Consider the following 21,440-nt stretch of genomic DNA (forward strand, 5'->3'; position numbering starts at 1 on the left):
GGTTCAGGTTCGGATTTTTGACCCGTTTACCTAACCGGGTCGGGTTAGGGTCGACCCGTTTGAACCCGGGTCAATTCCAGGTTAGACCCGAACCCGACCCATGACCCAAAATTGACACCCCTAGTTAACCGTAGTTCGATAACTAAGGCCCAAAACTTCTAAAAATCATAATTTTGTGTAGAAAACTCCAAATCTAGAAAAAAATCAAATTCTAATTACTCCCCATAAGGTATAAGATTTAATAAAAATATTAGAATCCCAAAACTTAGCTTTTTTTTTTAAAGTTCTTTGTACCCCTTTGACCATGAGGATAATCAACCGTAGTTCGATAACTAAGGCCCAAAACTTCTAAAAATCATAATTTTGTGTAGAAAACTCCAAATCTAGAAAAAAATCAAATTCTAATTACTCCCCATAAGGTATAAGATTTAATAAAAATATTAGAATCCCAAAACTTAGCTTTTTTTTTTAAAGTTCTTTGTACCCCTTTGACCATGAGGATAAGATAGCTCCGGACGTTCTAAAACTCGCTAATTCAACTTAAATTTCAGAGAATATTACCATAAGTATTAAAAATGACCAACTAACTAAATTAATTAAAATTAAACTAAAAATAAAAATATTAAAAATTTGTTTGAAAATTCCCCTTTGACCTTTAACAAATTAAATTACAACAACTTGAAATAATTATCTAATATTGGACATATCTAAGACCGCACAACATATTACACATATATAGAATTATTTGTTAGGATACAACTTCTAGCTTTAAGTTAGGCTGGCATTTTCTTTTTATTTATGTGATGCGATGCTTTGCATGTAACACTTGTGCTGGTTGTTTCAGTTTTCTGTGATGATTGCTGTGATAATGATTTTTAATACTATTTTATCTTTATGATGTGATGGGTGATATATTACCCATAGGTTAGGAGCTATTTTGATACTAATGATATTTTTTTTAAGTGGCCATGCTCATGCAACACTAAAAGGGGCCTAAAAATAAATAAATAATATATATAACTTCTACATGTGCTTCAACCACTTAGCCCCGAAATAAATAAGAGCATGAACAAGTGTGGTTGGCATGAGTAGTTTTATTTTCATATATAACTGCTTGAGATGTTTTATTTTAACTACTTAGGATAACTCTGTAGGAGAGTCGAGATTTTTCTTTTTTTAATGTAATATATTTGAAGTAAAGAGTTGTGAAAGTCTATAAAAATAAGATATTATAATAATATATCAGGGATCCAAATAGAAAAGAAAGTCCATTTATAAGGGAATTTCTTTTCATTTGGGAACCCTATGCAGGATGAACCATAAGAAGATTGAAGGAAGGTAATCCATAGAAGGACTAGAGGACAAAGATCAGGATTAAATGCCTTATTTTTAAGACTTGCATCATTGTATAGGAATAGAATCTAGGTTGTTGTCGGTGGAGCCTGTCCACCTACAGACCCTGGTTGTATATTATATGATAATTATCATGGACTTTTGGATATTCTTTTTTTACTATGGTTGATATTTTATTGATGTGTTTACTTTACTTGAATAGTAGAAATGTTATGCTTTTTATAGGTTTCTTTCTTGCATGTGTACACGCCTGATTCCACTAGACTCTTTAGGGAAAAACTTTTCTACTCGTAATTAAAAATTAAAATTTTAAGAATTAAATAACATAGAAAGATAACAATCCAAGGAATAAGCCATAGGTTGTTTGGCTTCACATGTATATTATTACATTCCTCTTTTTTCTTGTTTAGACACTTCCGATCCTACGGTAGAGTTTCTATAATCCAACCTATGAGGATGAGATGCTAAACTTGGGGAAACCTATTCTTCTAAAAAATTATTTTAAATGATGTTTTTTTTAATTTTCATTTATTCTTGATTGCGATATTTTAACTAGCATGCATTATATTAGAAACTAACTAAAATCAAAATTTAATTGCATTCCTCTAGATGTCGGCCTTACTATCCAAAGACTTAGTCACCTACCCATCTTTCATAAAGATTGAACAGCATGGATTTTATACGACTAGGTGATTAGCTAGGTTTCCTTTTTCAAGTAGGATATAAGTCTATAATGTATTAGCTAGAATACGAGTATTAGTATTATGTGTAGAATACTAAACCCACTCTAGATTTATAGCTCAAGACTACTACTATGGGTGTCCCATAGTATGCCTCATTGGTGGGTAAGTCCTCTATCATTCAGAGGCTATAAATCCCACCTATCTATGTCACATGGAAGATGCCACCTCCATCTTTCTCTCTTGTATGCTCAGCGTGCAGTGTTTTCTTTTCTCCAATTTCTATTCATTACCTTAGTCCTTCCGGATAATGATGTGAGCCGTATATATTGATCAAGCCAAGTTGAACCTTTCTTTCCTTCTGAATATGAAGTTCCTAGACTCTCCCTATGTGCCAATCCCAATTGGGAGAATAATATATAGTCCTAAATTGAGAGTCTTTTTAGACCCCCAACTTAAGATGACATTAGCCATGAGGGCTTGTGTATGTGGGAAACTTAATCTTACATCAAATAAATCTTATTCGAGCTGATGTATCAGATAAGAGAAATCTCGTGACTTTGATTAGGTTATACATATTATTATTCATCGAGATGCATAGACAAAAGTCATTATCCTCAATGGTTAATATATATATTATCTCATCTGCCCTCCCATTAGTCGGCTTATGAAGAGTACAAAGACCATCAACCATTTTATCCTATGGGATAGTGTGATTGTACCCTTTGTATTCTATCCCTGCCAAGTGGTGTCCTTTTAGAGGCCTATAAATTTCTAACAACCATGGTGGGACAAGATTCTCTCTCTATCTTTGGATTATATATTATTCTTTTTTATGTATACTCTGAGCTTGGTACTCCTTATTTAGGTCCATCCTACTCTTAGTTAGGGTCCTCCCTAGTAAGGTTCAATTCTGCTTTGCTAGTGTCCTCCCTAGATAGGTCCATTCCTTTTTATCTAGGGTCCTCCCTAGCTAGTTTCATTTTTCCTTAGTTAGGTTCTTTTGTTTTGGGCCTCATAGGTTATCACTGAAAGTTCGTTAAGGAACTTAAGCCCTTATGAACTAGCACAAGGTTAACCAAGAGGGGGTGAGGGTGAATTGGTGTTTTAAAAATTCTTAAATAAAAATCAAGATTTAAAACTAAGAATAATCATTAACAAAAATAAAGTGCAAAAATTAAATGCAAAAATCAATAAGAAGAGCACACCAAATTTTATAGTGGTTCGATTAACTTGACTTACATCCACTCCTCAGAACCTCTCCTCCGGATATTGCTCTAAACTTAGCGTCTCTCCTTTTGTCCCAAATCAAGGCGAAGAAGCCTATACAAAAACTCCTTTCCACCGACCTCGGTGAGGCAGAGAATCCAACTCCTTTTGCTTCCTCCAGAAGCAGACAGAGCTCACTCCTTTTGCTTCCTCTTGAAGAAGGCAGAGAACCTCAATCAATCACTGAAGTAGACCTCTCTAGAACCTCCAAGTAACTAGGGACGATGATGGGAGAAGATGACTCAGATCCTTGCTTGGAGAAAACTTTGTGAAACCCCTCATAAACTCCCCCTTACAAGATCCTCCCTCTCTCTCTCTCTCTCTCTCTCTCTCTCTCTCTCTCTCTCTCTCACAAGCTCTCCCTCTCCTCTTGGCTTTCTCAGGTCAGGATATTAGTAAAAGATACAATCTTGGATAAACAAGAGGTCTTAAATATAAGGGCTTCAAATTTGCCCTAAATTTCAACTAATTGATAAATATTGTTCAAGATGATATACTGATTGTCCTGTACGATCAGTACAAATTCAACACAATCAGCAAGGATGATCTAGAGGAGGCTGGATGATTAGAAGATCTATTTGTTCTGATTGTCTAAGATGATATTAATATTGTCATGTACGATTAGTTCAAAATGTCAAGTATCATCCAAACAATTGCTCTGTTTGGCCAGACTTTTCATGTTGGATGATAAAAATATAATTGATTGGCCTGGATGATTTTTAGATAGTCTGGGCTGATTAGTTCAAATGAATACATATCATCCAGAATATCATTCTAGTTGTCTAGGAAGAAACTAAAGTTTGTTTAACTGATCATCCCGGACGATCCTGCGATCATTCAGGATGATATAATCAATCAATCAAACCTTTATTACTTTCCTTAATCATCAGACTAATTTAGGCTTAATTATAATACATCGTCCATGATGATGTCCAAAAATAATAACATGCCTAAAAGAGCTGGCGGCTAATTCTTTATTATTTATATATATTGTCTAGGAAGATGATAATATCATCTACAATGATGTGCTTACTTTCGCCAGCCTTAACCAGGATGCACTAATTAGGGTTTCTATTTTTAACTGATCATCCAGGATAATTTTGGATCAATTCAGATGATATGATCAAAAACAAAAAAACTCTAAAATAGACAAATTTTTTTCCCTTGAGTGTGTGAATAAGGGTACTTAGCATCATGACCTACTTTGTTACATTTGACTTAACAAAAGGTAAAAATACTTGACGTACACTTAAAAACTGACTCTGTCCTAATGTACCCAATCTTAAGTTAGCTTGATTAATAAGTGATCTTGTAGACCTGAAATGTTAATAGATAAGGCAGTTGTAGAAAAATAGAAGTTTAAAAAATGTTTGCTATCATCAAAATTATAATCCATGAATCTAGATTTGTAACAATCTCCTCCTTTTTGATGATGACAAACATTGGTAGAAAGTTAAACATAAGCAGTTAATTAAAACGAGCAATTCAAATTTTACTAAAATCAAACATATGGTACAAACACTAAATAAAATTAGTAAAAAAAGATAGTACAATGAAACAACACAAACACTATTACTACTCTCCCTTTCAACATCACAAAAATAGGAGGAAACCAAAAAAGAAAAATATAAGGAAATAAACAACATCACAGAAAATAACATAAGAAAAATAAACTATAAGTATGATGGGCTCTGATCATTAGAAGGAGGTGATGGTGGCGGCTGAAAGAAGCTATAAATAACAACGAACTGCTCCCCAAACCAGACCATATCCTTGTCGTGCTACTGCTACTGGTGAGTCATGTAAGGATCAAATCTAGTGACATCCTTCGCATAATGCTGCTCCTGTACAACAACGTAAGAGTCAAACCTGACCTCCCACTAGTTGAATCGCTCCACCAGATAATCCAGGTAGAGACGAGTATTGTGAAGAACGTAGATGGAGCTGTTGGTGTAGAAGGCAGGCTAAAAGTTAAGTGGGGCATGATATTGATAATTGAACTTGGTTTCTAGAATATAGGCTATGATGTGTCCTAAGGCAAGGTTAGGATTCCTTCTATGCCCTGGATCCCTAATGCTAGTGAGATGCTCAATGTAACAAAAAAGAAAATCAGTAGCCTTGAATTTCCTATGGGCCATGATATAAAAGTTGGTGATTAAAAGGAGAGGAGTGACGTGGGCATGATCACCAGCTTTGAAAATAACTAATGTTCCACGTACATGTTGGATTATCCTAGCATCTTTGACTAAGGTGCTAAATGCCCCATCATGATAGGAGATAAGAGTGTTTCTCAAAAGGTGATTGGTAGTAGCCCATTCATAATCAGGATCTTGAGACAAGAGGTGAAGCTTGTTTCCAGCAGTGGATAATTGGAGGAGTTCGTGGCATTCTTGATAGTTAATTTCAATAAGGCATTTATTTACATATGATTGAAGAGCAATGTAAGAGGAGTTTATCTAAAGGCTTGCAAAAAATTCAAAAAATAGTTCAGAATTGAAGGGGAAGGCGAGGGTAAGGATGAACGTGAGGGAGGTGTTAGCAAAAAAATTAATTACAGGATAAGTAAACGTATAAGTGTTGACAGTCCTAGAAAGAGTGATCCTGATTATCTTGTAGCAAAGATAGGATGCTTGGTCAGCCACCTTAGTGAAATGAGGGTCAACAGTGGCCCTCAAAGAACTTCTAGCTAGCATTCTGGAGCACTTGCTACCTGCCATGAATAAGAAAATTCAAGCTTGAGGGAGAAGAATGAAGAAGTGAAGGGTTTGAGGTGCTAAAACACCTTGAATTCTACTATTTATAAAGAAACATGCATATCATCCAGGACGATTCAAAAAAATTATGACATCTAGGATGATTAGTTAAAAAGTTATATCATTCAGAACGATCAGACATCATTCGAGACAATTAGACACAACGATCATCCCGAGGAGTCAAGCCAGACGACTGTTGAAAAAATAGATCATCCAGGACAATTAAGTGGATTGTCCAAGATGATCGATAATAATGAATCGTACTAGCTGAATTTAAAACATGTAACATCTTTGCCATGTGGATCGTCTAGGATAAATAGGTGGATCGTCTAGAACGATCATAAATAATTGAGGCAAAATTTGATTAGATCGGTCAGGATGATGTGGTTCATCCAGAATGATCACAGATAATTGAGCAAGATTTGATCAAATCATCTGGGATGATGGGTATCTTCAGGGCAGTCTAAAATGATTGAATCATATCAGCCGTCATATGAATGAACAAGGGTGGATTGAATATATCATCCAAGATAATAGGAATATCGACCATGATGATATGACAAAAAAAATGAAATTTTGTGGATGGATGGAGGTGATTAGAGAAGGCTCCAAAAATAAGAAAAAATAGTGAAAAATAAAAAATAAAATAACAAAAAAGATGATAAAACTTATAAAAAGAGCTAAAACAAAGTTTGTTTTGATCAAAACATGAATATAATAAATTGTCCATGTGAGTGAATTAAAATTTTATAAGAAAATGAGTTAACATCATCGAAATTCGAAAAATGGAAGAAAAACCAATCCTGTTAACCTTAGGTCGGACTTCTTACAGGACAAACCATATTTTGAAAATAAAGATCTAACTCTGGATAAAAAAAAAGTGATCCATTCAAAACTTGGTTCTAGAAAAATATCTTATAGAATAATATACCAAAGTAATTAGTCACAATCATGAATTTTAAAATCAAGCCTTTGAAAATATCTAGCAACAGATGAATTCTTGTAAGATTTAAAAGTTTGAAAGATAATGAAGCTTGCTTTATTGTGGGCTCATTTTGTACCTCTTGTCAATTAGTTGGAACACTTTCTGCATCTTTTATTTTTTGATACACTTTGTGTATCTTTCTATTTTTTTGGTGATCATTGCTTATCTTTTTAGATTTTCTTCTTTTTGGGCTCATTTTATGCATCTTATTATTTTTGCAAGCTAGATGCCTTTTAAAACTTTTAAATACTCTCAGTTGTGATAATATCTTTCAGATAATAGAGAAAAAAACTCACTCTCTAGTATAAGAAAGAGTAAACTACAAAGCAAAATCAACATCATTTGATAAATGCATTGACAAGATTACAAAAACTTAAAAGTGATTTAATAAATTTGAATATTATTTATATAAGATTGATTACTATAATAAGATAAAAAAGTTCTCAATCGTAAAGTCCAGTTATTAATTTGAGATAAACTTTTATTTAGAAAAGAAAATTACACTGCAAAAAGAAGTTAGAGAAAGGAAAATAATTAATAGTGTTTCTCCTTTTAACTGATTTAGGGATGTCAAACATATACTACAAATTTTTGAAAATAAAAAATAAGGAATAAAATATCATTTCAGCATTGACCAAAAGAAAAAAGAAAAAAGAAAAAAAAAGGTGAAAACTGAAATAATAGAAATGAAAGCATGAAAAATAATAAAAATTAACAACTAAAACTAAAAAAACAAAGAAAAGTTAGAAACAAAAGAAAGAAAAAAAATAACAACAAACAACAGAACAGAAAAAAAATAAAATTTAGAATTCAATAAGCATCAAGTTCATGCATTTATATCAATCACACCCAATCTGGTCCTTAAGATGCTAAATGTGTCAAAGGCCAGTGGTTTAGTAAAGATGTTAGCCAGTTGATTCTCAGTTGCTAGATGGTGTAACTTAATGTCTCCTTTGGTAACATGGTTTCTAGTAAAGTGATGCCTTATGTCAATGTGTTTGATCCTTGAATGTTGGATATGATTCTTAGAGATGCATATGATACTAGTGTTATCACAAAGGATTGAAATTGTGCATACAGGTAATTCTAAATCCAAAATTTGTTGCTTCAACTAAAGGACTTGGGCCACACAACTTCCTAAGGCATTGTACTCAGCTTTAACAATGGAAAGTACAATAGAGATTTGTTTTCTACTAGATCAGGAGACTAAGGGTTGTCCTATGAATTGGCAAGTACCAGAAGTGTTCCTTTTATCCACCATACACCCTGCAAAATTGGATTCAAAATACCCAATAATCTCAAAAGAAATGATGTGTCTAAGATACCAGATTCCAAAATTTTGAGTCCTTAAGATATATCTAAGGATTCTCTTAACTACAATCAGGTGGGATTGTTTAGGATCAGCTTGAAATCTAGCATAGAGATAAACATTAAACACTATATAAAGTTAGCTAGTAGTCAGTGTTGCGGATTAATGGTTTATGATTTTGATGATAGAAAACATTCCTTATTTCTCAACGATTGCCTTTTGTGCTAACGTTTCAGGTTCACACGATCAGACTGCAATTTCGAACCAGCTCAAGATTGGTTAGAATAGGTCTGTGTCAGTTTGTAACCTTTTTCCTTTCTTGAGTCTGTTGTATTTGGTGTGGGATCTGTTGATTTGTAACTTGGAAGATTTCCTGTTGTTCCCTATAAGATTTCTATTTTTGGTAATATCGGCCGGGACGATATTTATATCGTCCTAGACGATATGTCCAAAATCAGAAACCCTAATTAGGGCATCCTCATTAAGGTAGCCTAAGCGTTATTTCCGCCCGACATTTTCTCTCTCTAGGCGATTTGTAGTGAGAGAAGCTTTGGGGATGGCGGGGGGCGACCGAAGGTCTCCTCCCCGCTCAAGCGGGGGCGGTGGTGACGGAGCGACTAGCGGTGAAGAGCGACGACGATCGGGAGTGGGATCTGGCGGTTCTAAGAAGCAAGGCGATCGATCGGGAGCTGGATCTCCCAGCAAACCTGTGATGGCTAAGACGAGAGGGAAAGCTCGGGAAGCTGTAAAATCTGGATCGGAGGGATCGGTGGAAGGTCGATGGGAAGTGAAATCGAGAAATATGGATCATAAAGGGATTCTACAGATCGGGAAGAATGGATCGGACCAGAACAAAGCTGATGGAGCTAAGAGGGAGGATCCTCCTCAGAGGGAGACGATGGAGCTGGAATCAAAATCAGGTGTGAGTTTGAAACTCAACCCGATGTTCATTGCGTCGGCCTCTTCTATGGAAGTTGAAGACACAGCTCTGATCGAGGATAGCGGTGAAGCTATGGAAGAAACATTTGATGTGAATGCTGCAATGCCGGGACGGAAATGTCTGATGGAGGTGAGTGCGGATGTTGTTGATTGGAATAATAAGGTGATGATTGATGCTTCTGTGGAGGAAGGAATGGCGGTGACAGAAATGGAGGTATCTGTATAAGATGTTGTAGGTGTGATCGGAGAAGGGAGCAGCTCCTCTGGTTTGAGCAAGCCAATTGGATGCACGTCATACGCTTGTGGGAATGTTGATGTTGGACAATCAAATGTAAACTGCGGGGAGAACCTTGGGAAGGGGGTGACCCCGAGAGTTTCATTTGCGGCTAGTATGGGGAATCCATGGAATAAGCCGGATCATGTCCCGATCCTGCACCCGGAAGATTTCAATGCTATTTCAAGAGACGGGATCTCCATTGATCTGAACTTGGACAGAGTTAGAGCTAACATGGAGATGCTTGACCGAGCAGTGGTGGGGAAGATTCTAGGTAGAAGAGCTTCGTTCTTCTTGTTGAAATATGAGATCCAAAGACAATGGGGAAGGTTTAGAGAGTTTCAGCTCACCTCTTTGGGTGCGGATTGCTTTATATGTATTTTTACTTATGTGGAAGCTAGAAATGAAGTGCTAAGGGGCGGCCCCTGGTTTATTGGTGGCAATCTGGTGGGATTGGATAGGTGGACACCCAATTTCTCCCCTGCTTCTATGGAGGGATTGTCGTCTCCGGTTTGGATACGATTACCCAATCTCCCATTGCAATATTGGGATGAATGCAACATTGCTCGGATCACCACGAAGATCGGTACTCCTTTATGGATTGATGCATTGACAGCAAATTGTGGAAGAAGAGAGTATGCTCGGGTATGTGTGCGGATGAATTTGGCAAATAAACTCCAGGCGGGAGTGTGGGTCAATGGATGGAACGGGAGGTTTTATCAGAAGGTGGAATACGAAGGCATTGGCATTATGTGCTTCGGCTGTGGTAAAATTGGCCATTGGAGGGATCATTGTCCTTTGAAGGATGGTGGTCATGGGGATGTCGGAATGAGGAAGGCAGGAGAGCAGTTGAAACAGAGTGAGCCAATGGTGAAGAACCCCGAGCAATCCTCAGGAAGGATTGAGCGAGCTGAGAAGGTGCAAACCAAGACAGTTACTCATCCTGTGATCAAAATTGAAGGAGGTGGTCATAGCAAGGGGGGAGACAGCAGAATTATGGAAGGAGGGAAGGATGTTAAGCAGGGAGCTATTGCCGGAACTTCCATTGGGAAGGAATGTGATCAGGAGAATGATGAGGAGGTGGGACCGTGGATTCAGGTTCCCCCTCGACGAAGAAGGAATATGAGACCTTCTGGGAGGAATTTTGTTGGTAACAACAATAGACAATTACAGAGTAATTCCAAACAAGTTGATTTGGGGAAGGTTGAAGCTCCTCAGAGCACTCTGAGACCTACTCATAAGCAGAACATGATGGGATTTAAGAAACCTTTACCCTTCACGGCATGTATGCCACTTCCCTTGCCAAGAACCAATCGATTTAAGTTTATTAAAGAACTTAGTCAATTGGGACCTATTACGGAGTTTTCAAGGAAAAGGAGGAAGGAAATGACAGACATCACTAATGGTGGAGAGGATTCTCCTATTGATTCTGGTGGTGGGGACGCTTCCCCATTTGTTTTTTAATGTCATCAATCCTGATATGGAACTGCAGGGGAGCCCGAAAGAAACAGACGGGCTATTACCTGCGCAGCCTCGTTGGTAACAATGAGGTTTGTTTTGTGAGACTGGTTGAAACCATGGTGATGGACATGAGTAGACTGGAGGTAGATCGTTTGATTGGGAATGAATGGGAATTTTTTTATTCCCCTGCGAATGGTCGATATGGAGGTTTGATTGCCTTGTGGAAGAAGAATGTTTCTAAGTTTGAAGTTATTGGCAACATGGAGCAGGTGCTTATTGGGAATCTTACTTTCCCTAATATGCAAACGTGGACGGTTGCTGTGGTATATGCTAGTAAAAGTTATCATAGCAGATGGTTGCTGTTGAATACTATTAGTCCGCTGGTTTGTTCTGATCTCCCTGTGATTGTGGAGGGAGATTTCAATTGCTGTTTAAACCAAAGCGAGAACAAGGGTGGGAGGAGATTTAATTTCTCAGTGGGGGCTCAGGAGATGGCTCAGTTCATGGTAGATAATGATCTACATGATTTAGGATTTTTGGGTCCCAAATATACATGGTCTAATAATAAATCTGGGCTAAGCAAGATTTGGGTGAGGCTTGATAGAATTCTTATGAATTATGAAGGACTGAGATAGGCATCGGTTGCAGCTGTTAAACATTTGGTTCGGCTGACTTCAGACCATTGTCCGTTGATGGTGAACCTTTTTGCTGAGAAACCGAGACCTGGGAACAGATGGATACGATTTGAAGATATATGGATGACTTACCCTGTCACTTGGAGGCTTGTTTGGAAGAATTGGAACACGGAGGACTTTGGAATGCCTGATGAGGTGGTGAATCGCAAGTGCAGCAGAACTATGAAGGCTTTATTCTTTTGGAGTCGTAACCAACTGAAAGAACTTAATGAGCTGAAAATTTCTCTAGAAAGCCGTATTGAGGAGCTTCAACTGGTGGATTGCTCTCCTAATGGGCTGAATGAGGAACATGAACAAGAGCTCAGATTGAAGGCAATTGAGTTGAACACTACTCTAGCTCGGCTTGCAACCTGGTGGAAGCAGAGAGCGAAAGCCAGATGGATTGATGAAGGTGATACAAACTTGCATTTTTTCCATTCCTTTGCGTCTGCTCGGAGGCGAGGTAATCGTATCATAGAAGTTGTAAATTCTAATGGGGAGAGGATTGTTGATCCGAATCTCATTCAGGAGGAATTTTGGAATTTCTTCATGCTGAAGTGGAGAGACAGGCAGGTTTCCCTGGCTAATTGGCATGAATTTGGTAACCATGATATGATTCCTGTGCAGTTCAGTGATAGTATGGAGGCTGAAATTACTGAGTCTGAAATCCGTCAAGCAGTGTTTAGTATGGGCAGTAGCAGAGCGCCAGGGATTGACGGTATAACCTCTTCCTTTTTGAAATTTTATTGGGAGATTATAAAGAAAGACGTGATTAGTGTTATTCTGCATTTTTTTTCCACTAATGTGATGTGCCAGAGTTGGAAGGAAACCCTTGTGGTGTTAATTCCAAAAAAGGAGAATGCTAATATGCCATCAAAGTTTAGGCCGATAAGTTTATGTCAATCTTTTTATAAGATTGTTGCTAAAGTATTGATTAATCGCCTAAAACCTGTGTTGAGCACTATCATCAGTGAGGAGCAGGGAGCTTTTGTTCCAGGTCGATCTATATCCAGTCATGGGCTGATGGCACAGGAAATGATGAGTAAGTTTAAGTACTCTAACCAGAAATCTGGACTTATGGATTTGAAGATTGATATGGAGCAGGCGTACGATTGTATGTCATGGGAAACACTGCAGGAAGTTATGAATTTGATGGGCTTCAAGAAGAGATTTATCACTTGGGTTATGTAGTGTATTTTTCAGCCAAAGTTCACTTTGCTGATGAATGGGAACAGGACAAGGTGGATTGATGCTAAGAGTGGGCTGTGACAAGGATGTCCCTTGTCGCCGTATTTGTTTATCCTTTACTCTGAGCTTCTGTCCAAATCTTTTAAACAGCGTGGAGTGCAGCTTGGTGTCCAGGTGGCTAGGAACACAATAAGTATTTCTCACTTGCTGTACGCTGATGATATCCTTGTTTTTGCAGAAGCCAGCAGGTGCAATGCCCGTCGGATTATGGATATATTGGGAGACTATTGCTGCTGGACTGGATAGAAGATTAATTATGGCAAGTCTACTATTCTTTTTAACAGAAAGTGCCCAAGTTGGAGGAAGAGGATGATTGCTAGAATGATGGGATATAAAAAGGTTGATTCCCTGGAATATCTTGGCCTTCCTCTTGTCATGAGGAGGCTGAATGGGGCTGATTTCTCCAAAATTATGAGAATTGCATTTGAGAAGATCAACCTCTGGGGCAGAAAACATCTTTCACTTGCTGGCAGGGCTCTCTTGGTTAGAACTTCATTGTTCCTATGTATGCTATGACCCATACTTCTATTCCTAATGGAGTTCTTATGGCTATTGAAAAAATGGGGAGTCGGTTTTTATGCCAGAAAGATGCTAGCAGCCGTAGGATGCATTATGTTGGGTGGAAGGAATTGTGCCAACCGATGGAGTTTGGGGGGCTTGGCTTTCATTGTCTTACTCGGTGGAAGGGGGCCTTGCGTGCACGGGTGGTGTGGGATCTCATTTAGAATAAGGATTCTATTCTTTACAAGGTGTTGATGGCAAGGTATGGTATGAAGATATGGGAATATGATCATGGGAAGAAAGTCTCTGTTACTTGGAAGGTGATCCAAGATGGTGCTAAGGTGATGAGACCGATCCTTAGGTGGAACATTATGGATGGAAGCCAAATAGATGTGATGCATGATGTGTGGATTATGAATCGTAATATCGCTAAGTGGCCAACATTTGTTAACATTGAAGAAGTGGAAAATATGAAGGTCTGTAACTCGCTGAATAACTCGTTTCAGTGGAATGTAGAGATGGTTAAGCATTGTTTTGGGAATACTATGGCTGAACGTATCTTAGCTATTAATATCTCCACTGAGAGTCAGGAGGATAACCCGGAGCTCATCTATTCCAGGTTGAGTATGACAGTTGCGGCAATGGCTTATAGAGATAGTGAGGAGAAAGGGAACTATGAATTCAGTTGGTTGAAGTAACTGAAACTGCACCCACGGGAACATTTCTTTTGGTGGAGACTATTGAGGGATGCCATTCCAACCACTCACTGGTTGAATAGAAGAACTTTAGCTGATACATCTCTATGCCCTTGGGGATGTAATGAGGAGGAGAATTTAGATCATTGCTCGGCCAGGTGCACTAAGTTGAAGCAGGTGATGGAAATTCTTTGCAAATGGGGGTTTAATTTGCCCATTGTTAATTCCCTGTTGGATCTAAAGGCTGAATTGCTGAAGTATGCTGAGAATAATCCTAGCATGGGAAGGATTTACTGTTATACAGTATATCAAGTGTGGAGAGCCCGGAATGATATGAAGCACCATAATATGTGTAGATCACCTTCTGTTATTGCTGCTGCGGTTCTCTCTTTGCTGCCAAAACCATTTAAATGGCCAATGCTGGAGCAATGGGGCACTAATCAACCCTTGGGGTTGCCGTCTCACAAGCTTTGGTGCCCTCCCCCTCCAGGTTGGCTGAAATTCAATTTTGATGCAGCTCTCCTCCCTTCGAATCAGGTTGGCTTGGGTGTTATTGCTCGGAATCATTATGGGAAGTTGGTGGTTGCTGCGGGCAGAAGAATAGAGCACTGGGATGTTTTGCAGGCAGAAATGTTGGCAGCAATGGCAATCCGTGAGGTTTTCATGGATTGGATGTTTGAGCTGGATGGAATTATCATAGAAGGTGATTGTATTAATGCAATCAGGTGGCTGCAGAGGCTGAATGATCGCCAGCATGTGATCCATCGTCGGGTGACAGGACCGGATACATCCTTTCTTCAGGAGTTTAAACAGGTTCTTTTTCAATATACACATAGAAACAGCAATCGTGTGGCTGACTTTTGTGCCCACCTTGCTTTAGAGAATGAGTTTACTTTTCTTGATGTGAATAATAGTGAATTCCCCTCAACATTGTTGTCTTTGTTGAGGGAGGAGAGTGATAGGGTATAGCTTTACTTTGATGATAGATTGTAATAGCTTTATTTCATTTTAATGCAAAATGCAGGAACTTCAGCATTAGGTAGCCTCATTGATATCGGCCTCAGACGATACATGTATTAAGCCAGGACGATAGTCTTAATTAAGAAAGATATAAAACCGCCATAATCAGTTAGGAATTCTTTGTTTTAGGAAATTGGCATTTATATCGTCCAGTGACGATCTAACTCAATTATGCTAAATTAGTCTTGTATCTTTGGAAAGCATTAATGGTTTATTGATACGACGATCACATCGGCCGGGACGATCGCCTGATCGGCCGGGATGATGTCCTGGATGATCTACATCGGATAGCTCGAATTCAGGACGATGATCAGGACGATTTAAATCGGTTTTAAACTAATCGGCCTGGACGATCGTGATATCGGCCAGGACGATGTAACCAATTTTTTTCTGATCGAACCCAAATCGTCCCGGGCTGATGAGCTGAATTTGTACTGATCGGCCAGGACGATATACCTATCGTCCTGGACGATAATGTTGGCAACTTGCATTAATGAGCTCGTTTTTAGCTCTTCTATTTAAGCTTTTGCATGACACTTTGTAAGTGTCTTTTGGCAGTCATTGTAGCTTCGTTCTTGTGCGAAATTTTGAAGAGAGAGGCTTGAAAGGGAGAGAGAAAGGGTGGAGTTTGAGAGGGAGAAGATCCTGTGAGGGGGAGAAACTCAGAGAGTGTGGTGGGGGATCCACACGATTACTCCAGCCGAACTCGCACCATTTAGTACCATCGGATTCAAGGCTTGTCTGAGGTAAGTTCACCAAAGCAAGAAGATCTCTATTGGTGTCAAAGGACCCGACGACTCTCCGCACGGGGGAAGGTGGAAGTGATTTTGTAAGGGACTCATCTGTGGGGGCTAAAGGAGAGACACTTGTTTAGCTGAATACTGGAGGTGCTCTCCGAGGATGTGGACGTTAGGTCAAGTTGTTGTAGCCGAACCACTATAAATCCAGTGTGTTCTTTTCTTATTATTGCTTCCAATTATTTTATTTCCACCGATTTGATTTTTTGTTGATTCTCTTATGTGGTGATTTTGATTTGAGTTTAACTTTTGAGTTTAAAAGTATATCCAATTATCACCGTCTTTCTTTGTTAGCCTTGGGCCAATTCATATAAGGGTTAGCATCTATAACATCCTAACGAACTTTCAATGTGATTTCAGAGCACTTTCTAGTATCATCTGAGCACTTTCATAGGTATCAGAGGCAGGTCTATAAAATAGTTTTTAAAACTTCTGAATTTTTTGATCCATGGCTAATCGTAATGTTGCGGAAGGTTATTCAATCACCAGACCTCTTTTATTTGAAAATATGTCATTTGATTTTTTGGAAAACTCGCAGTCTATTTTCTTGCAATCGATAGATTTTCGTATGTGGCATATATGATTTTAACTGGTTATTCATCACCGTCATGAATTGTTAATAGAGTTAAAATTGATAATTCCTTTTAGTCAATGAAATAAGGGAAAGAACAACTCAATGCTCAAATTGAATGCAAAGTCTTTAAATTGCTTTTTCTGTGCTTTAAATTCTGATGATTTTTATGATTATATCCACGTATGCACTACCGGTAAGGAAGTTTGGGATAAATTGCACACCAATATACGAAGGCACTAGTGAATTCAAGCAATCCAAATTGAATTTGTTAATGCATGATTTTGAATTATTTTCCATGAAACCTTATGAGACAATCTTAAACATGTACACTAGGTTCATTCAAATTGTAACATCATTGCATGCCTTAGGAAAAGAGTTTTCAAATTTGAAAAAGTCAATAAATTCTTCGTTGTTTTACTTGAAAAATTTGATGCAAGTTGTTGCATTTTTGTGAATCAAAAGATTTGAATGATTATTCTATTGATAATTTGATGGCTCACTCATTGCTTACGAGCAAAGAGTGGGTCAAAGATTTTGGATGCAGGTGAAACGATTTTTCTAAAAGCTGAGATACGGAAAAGATTGCTTAGTTTGGTGACGAATGCAATGACTTGTCAAGCAAATCACAAAGCTCACCAAAGCATAAGCAAAAGTGGAATAGGTAAATGATAAGGATGTCCATATTTCCTTTAACGTTATTTGCTTTTGATGTAGGAAGCCTGGACATATGAAAATCAGTGCCTAAATTAAGAATTCTTTCCTACGAAAAGAAAAGAGGTAAGGCGAAGCAAAATTTAAACTGGTGAAATAATGAAAGACAAAAAACTCTCATGGGCAGATCTGATCTCTGGAACATCGGACCAGGAGAGAGATAATGGTTAAGAGCCTTCGTGTTTTTGTGTTGTGTTTTTGTGTTTTTCTTTTTTATTTTTATGTTTTTGTTTTGTTTATCTTTGAAATTTTATGTGTTTTCGTGAAGTTTTTCTCTGATCAACACACATTCACTTTTCTAAAATATGAGAAATCTACTTCCTATTTTTTTCTTGAAATCATTGGTAAGTTGTATTTGACTTCTCTAAAACAGTCAAAGGATGGAAACTCATTTATTTTTAACTCTCAGTCTCTGTTTTCTAAAAAAGGTTATCCTACTTTTGATTTAAAATCTTTTTCATCTTTTATAATTAGTTTTTTGAAACAAAATTTTTTATTTCCCTACATTTTATTTATGTATAGGAATCTTTTGCAATTTTTGAATCTAACTACTAATTTTTCTTAATCAAGTAATTTGCTTTATCACTAAGATGGGTTTTCCTTTGTTTTTTAAGAATTAAGAAAGGAATATATTAAAAAATTGGCCAATGATGCCAAAATAAAAGATTCGCAAAGATGCCAAATTGAAAATATAGAATACACAAAGTGTATCAAAAGATTGTGTGCGCCAACAATTGTCAAGAGGCATAAAATGAGCCCACAAAGTTAATGCTTACCATTCTTGTACTTCTTAAAAAAGCTTAAGAAAACCTTGATACTTTCGATACTTGAGTTTGAGAAATCTTGATTCTTGATTAAAAAATTTATGCATTGATCTTCTATTAGATATATTTAGGGAAGGAGTTTTTGAAAAATTATTGTTATTTTTTCTTTCTAATTTTTTTCTTGATTTAGTCTTGAATCAAAAAGTTTTTGCCTTTTTAAAGAACTTGAGTTGGATTATTTCAAATTATGAATTCTTCAATCTTTTCTGGACTTATGCGTTGTCAATCCAATTATATACTAAATTTTTTGATTAAAACCAAGAGGTAACTTTCTCATTTTAAGAATATTTATTTTTCACTAGATCAGGAAACATTTTTTTTTTTATTCATTTTCTTTTATTTTGTGCCTCCTCTCTTTTTGATAATGTAGGGGGAGAACATATTGTTGAATTTGTTGACTGTTACCGTTATTCTGTATGCTTAATTTTCAAAAATATTATAACCAACAAAAAATATTTTCATCTCCCCTATTTTTTAAAAGTGTTATTTCTAGTGAGGGGAGATTAGAAGAAATTATTCTTTTTAAAAATTCAAATTGAATTGTGTTTGCCATCATAAAAAGGGGAGATTGATTTTGCGGAATCAATGGTTTATAATTTTGATTATAGCAAACATTCCTTTTTTCTCTACGATTTCCTTTTGTGCTAAGTTTCAGGTCCACACGATCAAACTACAATTTGGAACCAGCTCAAGATTGGGTAGACTAGGTTGCTGTGTCAGTTTGTACTTTTTACTTTCTTGAGTCTGATATATTTGGTGTGGATCTGTTTGATTTGGTAACTTGGAAAGATTTCCTGTTTGTCCCGTATAAGATTTCTATTTTTGGTAATATCGGCCGGGACGATATTTATATTCATCCTGGACGATTATGTCCCAATATTATGATAGACCTAATTAGGGCATCCTCATTAAGGCAGCCGTCATTGATATCGTCCTGGACGATACATGTATCGGCCAGGACGATAGTCTTAATTCAGAAAGAATCAGCCGCCATAATCAGTTTAGGAATTCTTTATTTTTAGGAAATCGGCCAGGACGATATTTATATCGTCCAGGCGATCTAACTCAATTATGCCTAAATTGATCTTGGTATCTTTGGAAAGAATTAATGGTTGATTGATGCGATCACATCGGCCGGGATGATCGCCTGATCGGGCAGATTTATGATGTCCTGGACGATCTACTAATCGGACAGCTCGATTCATGGCGTCACATGATCAGGATGATTGAATTCAGTTTTAAAACTAATCGGCCTGGGTCGATCCGTGATATTGGCCAGGCGACATGCTAGAACTATATTTTCTCTTTCTGATCATCCCAAATCGTCCCGGGCTGTGATGAGAGCTGTAATTCTCGTATAACATGTACGGTCCGGCCAGGACGATATACCTATCGTCCTGGACAATAATGTCGGCAACTTGTATTAATGAGCTCATTTTTAGCTCTCCTATTTAAGCTTTGGCATGACACTTTGTAAGTGTCTTTGACAGTCATTGTAGCTTCGTTCTTGTGGGGGAAATTTGAAGAGAGAGCATGAAAGGGAGAGAGGAAAGGGTGGAGTTTGAGAGGGAGAAGATCCTGTGAGGGGGAGGAACTAAAGGGAGTGTGGTGGGGGATCCACATGGTTGCTCCGGCGAACTCGCACCTTAGTACCATCGGTTTCAAGGCTTGTCTCGAGGTAAGTTCACTAAAGAAGAAGATCTCTTTGGTGTCAAAGGACCCGGCGACTCCGCCGCACTGGGGAAGGCGGAAGTGATTTTGTAAGGGCTTCTCCGCCTAGCTGTGGGGGCTAAAGGAGAGACACTTGTTTTAGTGCGATACTTGGAGGGTGCCTCCAAGGAGTGGACATAGGTCAAGGTTTGACCGAACCACTATAAATCCGGTGCGTTCTTTTCTTATTACTGCTTTCGCATTATTTAATTTCCGCACTTTTATTTCTGTGGTGATATTGATTTGAGTTTTAACTTTGGTTTTAAAGTTATCCAATTCACCTCTCTCTTTGTTAGCCTTGGGCTAGTTCATAAGGGCTTAACATCCCTAACAAACTTTCAAGTGATTTCAGAGCACTTTCTAGTGTCATCTGAGCACTTTCAGTCAGGTAAAGTAGTGATCCAATCATTCCTCTATACTTTCTTGATCAACATATTTTCTATTTGGGTCCTTATCCAACTGAACACTGGAGATTATGGGAATATTTATTAGCTTGGTTTTATCCATTTCATATTTTTTTCAAGATATCCTTAATATACTTTGATTGATTTAGAAAGATTCCAGTATTCAATTATTTTATGCTAAAATACAAAAAGTAGGACAACTCTCCTATTGTGCTCATCTCAAATTCCTTACTCATTATTTTAGAAAAATCATCATATATCATTTTATAAGAAGATCCAAAAAGTATATCATCTACATAGATCTGAATAATGAGTAACTCATCTCCTACTTTCTTCAGAAAAGGGTGGTGTCTACGTTCCCCTTAACAAACTTCCTCTCTAGTAGGAATGTGGTAAGCCTCTCATACCAACTTCTAGATGCCTGTTGTAATCTATATAAGGCATTTTTTAATTTGTAAACATGATTTGGAAATTAGGAGCTCTAAAAACTTGGGGGTTGCTCTACAAACACATTCTCTTTTATTACCCCATTTAAAAAGGCACTTTTGACATCTATTTAGAAAAGTTTAAATATCTTATATTTGTTAAAGGCTAGTAACACTCTAATGGCTTCCAATCTAGCTTTTGGGGCAAAGGTCTCCTAAAAATCAATTCCTTCTACTTGGTTATATCCCTTAGCCACCAATCTCATCTTATTCCTAACCACTATACCAGAATCATTCATTTATTCTTAAAGACCCATTTGGTTCAAACTATATTTAAATTCTTAGGTCTTTCTATTAACTCTCAAACATCATTCCTCACAAATTGGTTAAGTTTTTCTTATATAACTAAGTTTCAAAATTTATCAGAAAGGGCTTGATTGATGTTGGTGGGTTCAATCATTGAGATAAAGGCTGAGTGGTTCACTTCCTTCCTAAGTCCATGCCTAGTTTTAACACCTTCAGAAGGGTCACCTAAGATCAATTCTTTAGGATGACTCAAAGAATATCTCCAATCTCTAGTAAAAGTGTTTTGATGTTATACCCATTCCTCGAGATTTGCAATTTCTACTCCTTGGGTGACCTCACCTACTCCATTAGTGTTTTAAGGCTATACCATTCTATCCAAAATTTTAACTCCTTGGGTAATCTCTCCAACTTCATTTTCATTCTCTACTCTACAATTTTTAGGATCAGATTCATCAAACACTATATGAGTAGTTTCCTCCACCACCAAAGTCTTCTTGTTAAACACTCTGAAGGATTTTCCAACACTTG

General features: G+C 37.4%; 2 protein-coding genes across 2 annotated transcripts; both read left to right on the forward strand.

Moving 5' to 3' along the window:
* The first annotated feature begins 9,679 nt into the window (after positions 1-9,679).
* On the forward strand, positions 9,680-11,026 carry LOC110104593. The gene has a single exon (XM_020833766.2). It carries the CDS (start codon positions 9,680-9,682, stop codon positions 11,024-11,026), a length of 1,347 nt encoding a protein of 448 aa, XP_020689425.2.
* Positions 11,026-13,670, forward strand: LOC110104592. The gene is made up of 5 exons (XM_020833765.2): positions 11,026-11,529; positions 11,659-12,879; positions 13,036-13,133; positions 13,230-13,428; positions 13,530-13,670. Exons 1-5 carry the CDS (start codon positions 11,026-11,028, stop codon positions 13,668-13,670), a joined length of 2,163 nt encoding a protein of 720 aa, XP_020689424.2.
* Positions 13,671-21,440: the final 7,770 nt, after the last annotated feature.

The sequence above is a fragment of the Dendrobium catenatum genome, unplaced genomic scaffold (genome assembly GCF_001605985.2).
Source record: "Dendrobium catenatum unplaced genomic scaffold, ASM160598v2 original_scaffold_210612, whole genome shotgun sequence".
Taxonomy (NCBI): Eukaryota; Viridiplantae; Streptophyta; class Magnoliopsida; order Asparagales; family Orchidaceae; genus Dendrobium; species Dendrobium catenatum.

Excerpts from the sequence above, each read along its gene's own strand:
- LOC110104592 (XM_020833765.2), top strand. The coding sequence starts at position 11,026 with ATGTCATCAATCCTGATATGGAACTGCAGGGGAGCCCGAAAGAAACAG. Across the intron at positions 11,530-11,658 it reads AGGAGATGGCTCAGTTCATG|GCATCGGTTGCAGCTGTTAA; the intron begins GTAGATAATGAT and ends GGACTGAGATAG. Across the intron at positions 13,134-13,229 it reads GTTTTTGCAGAAGCCAGCAG|AAAGTGCCCAAGTTGGAGGA; the intron begins GTGCAATGCCCG and ends TCTTTTTAACAG.
- LOC110104593 (XM_020833766.2), top strand. The coding sequence starts at position 9,680 with ATGGGGAATCCATGGAATAAGCCGGATCATGTCCCGATCCTGCACCCG.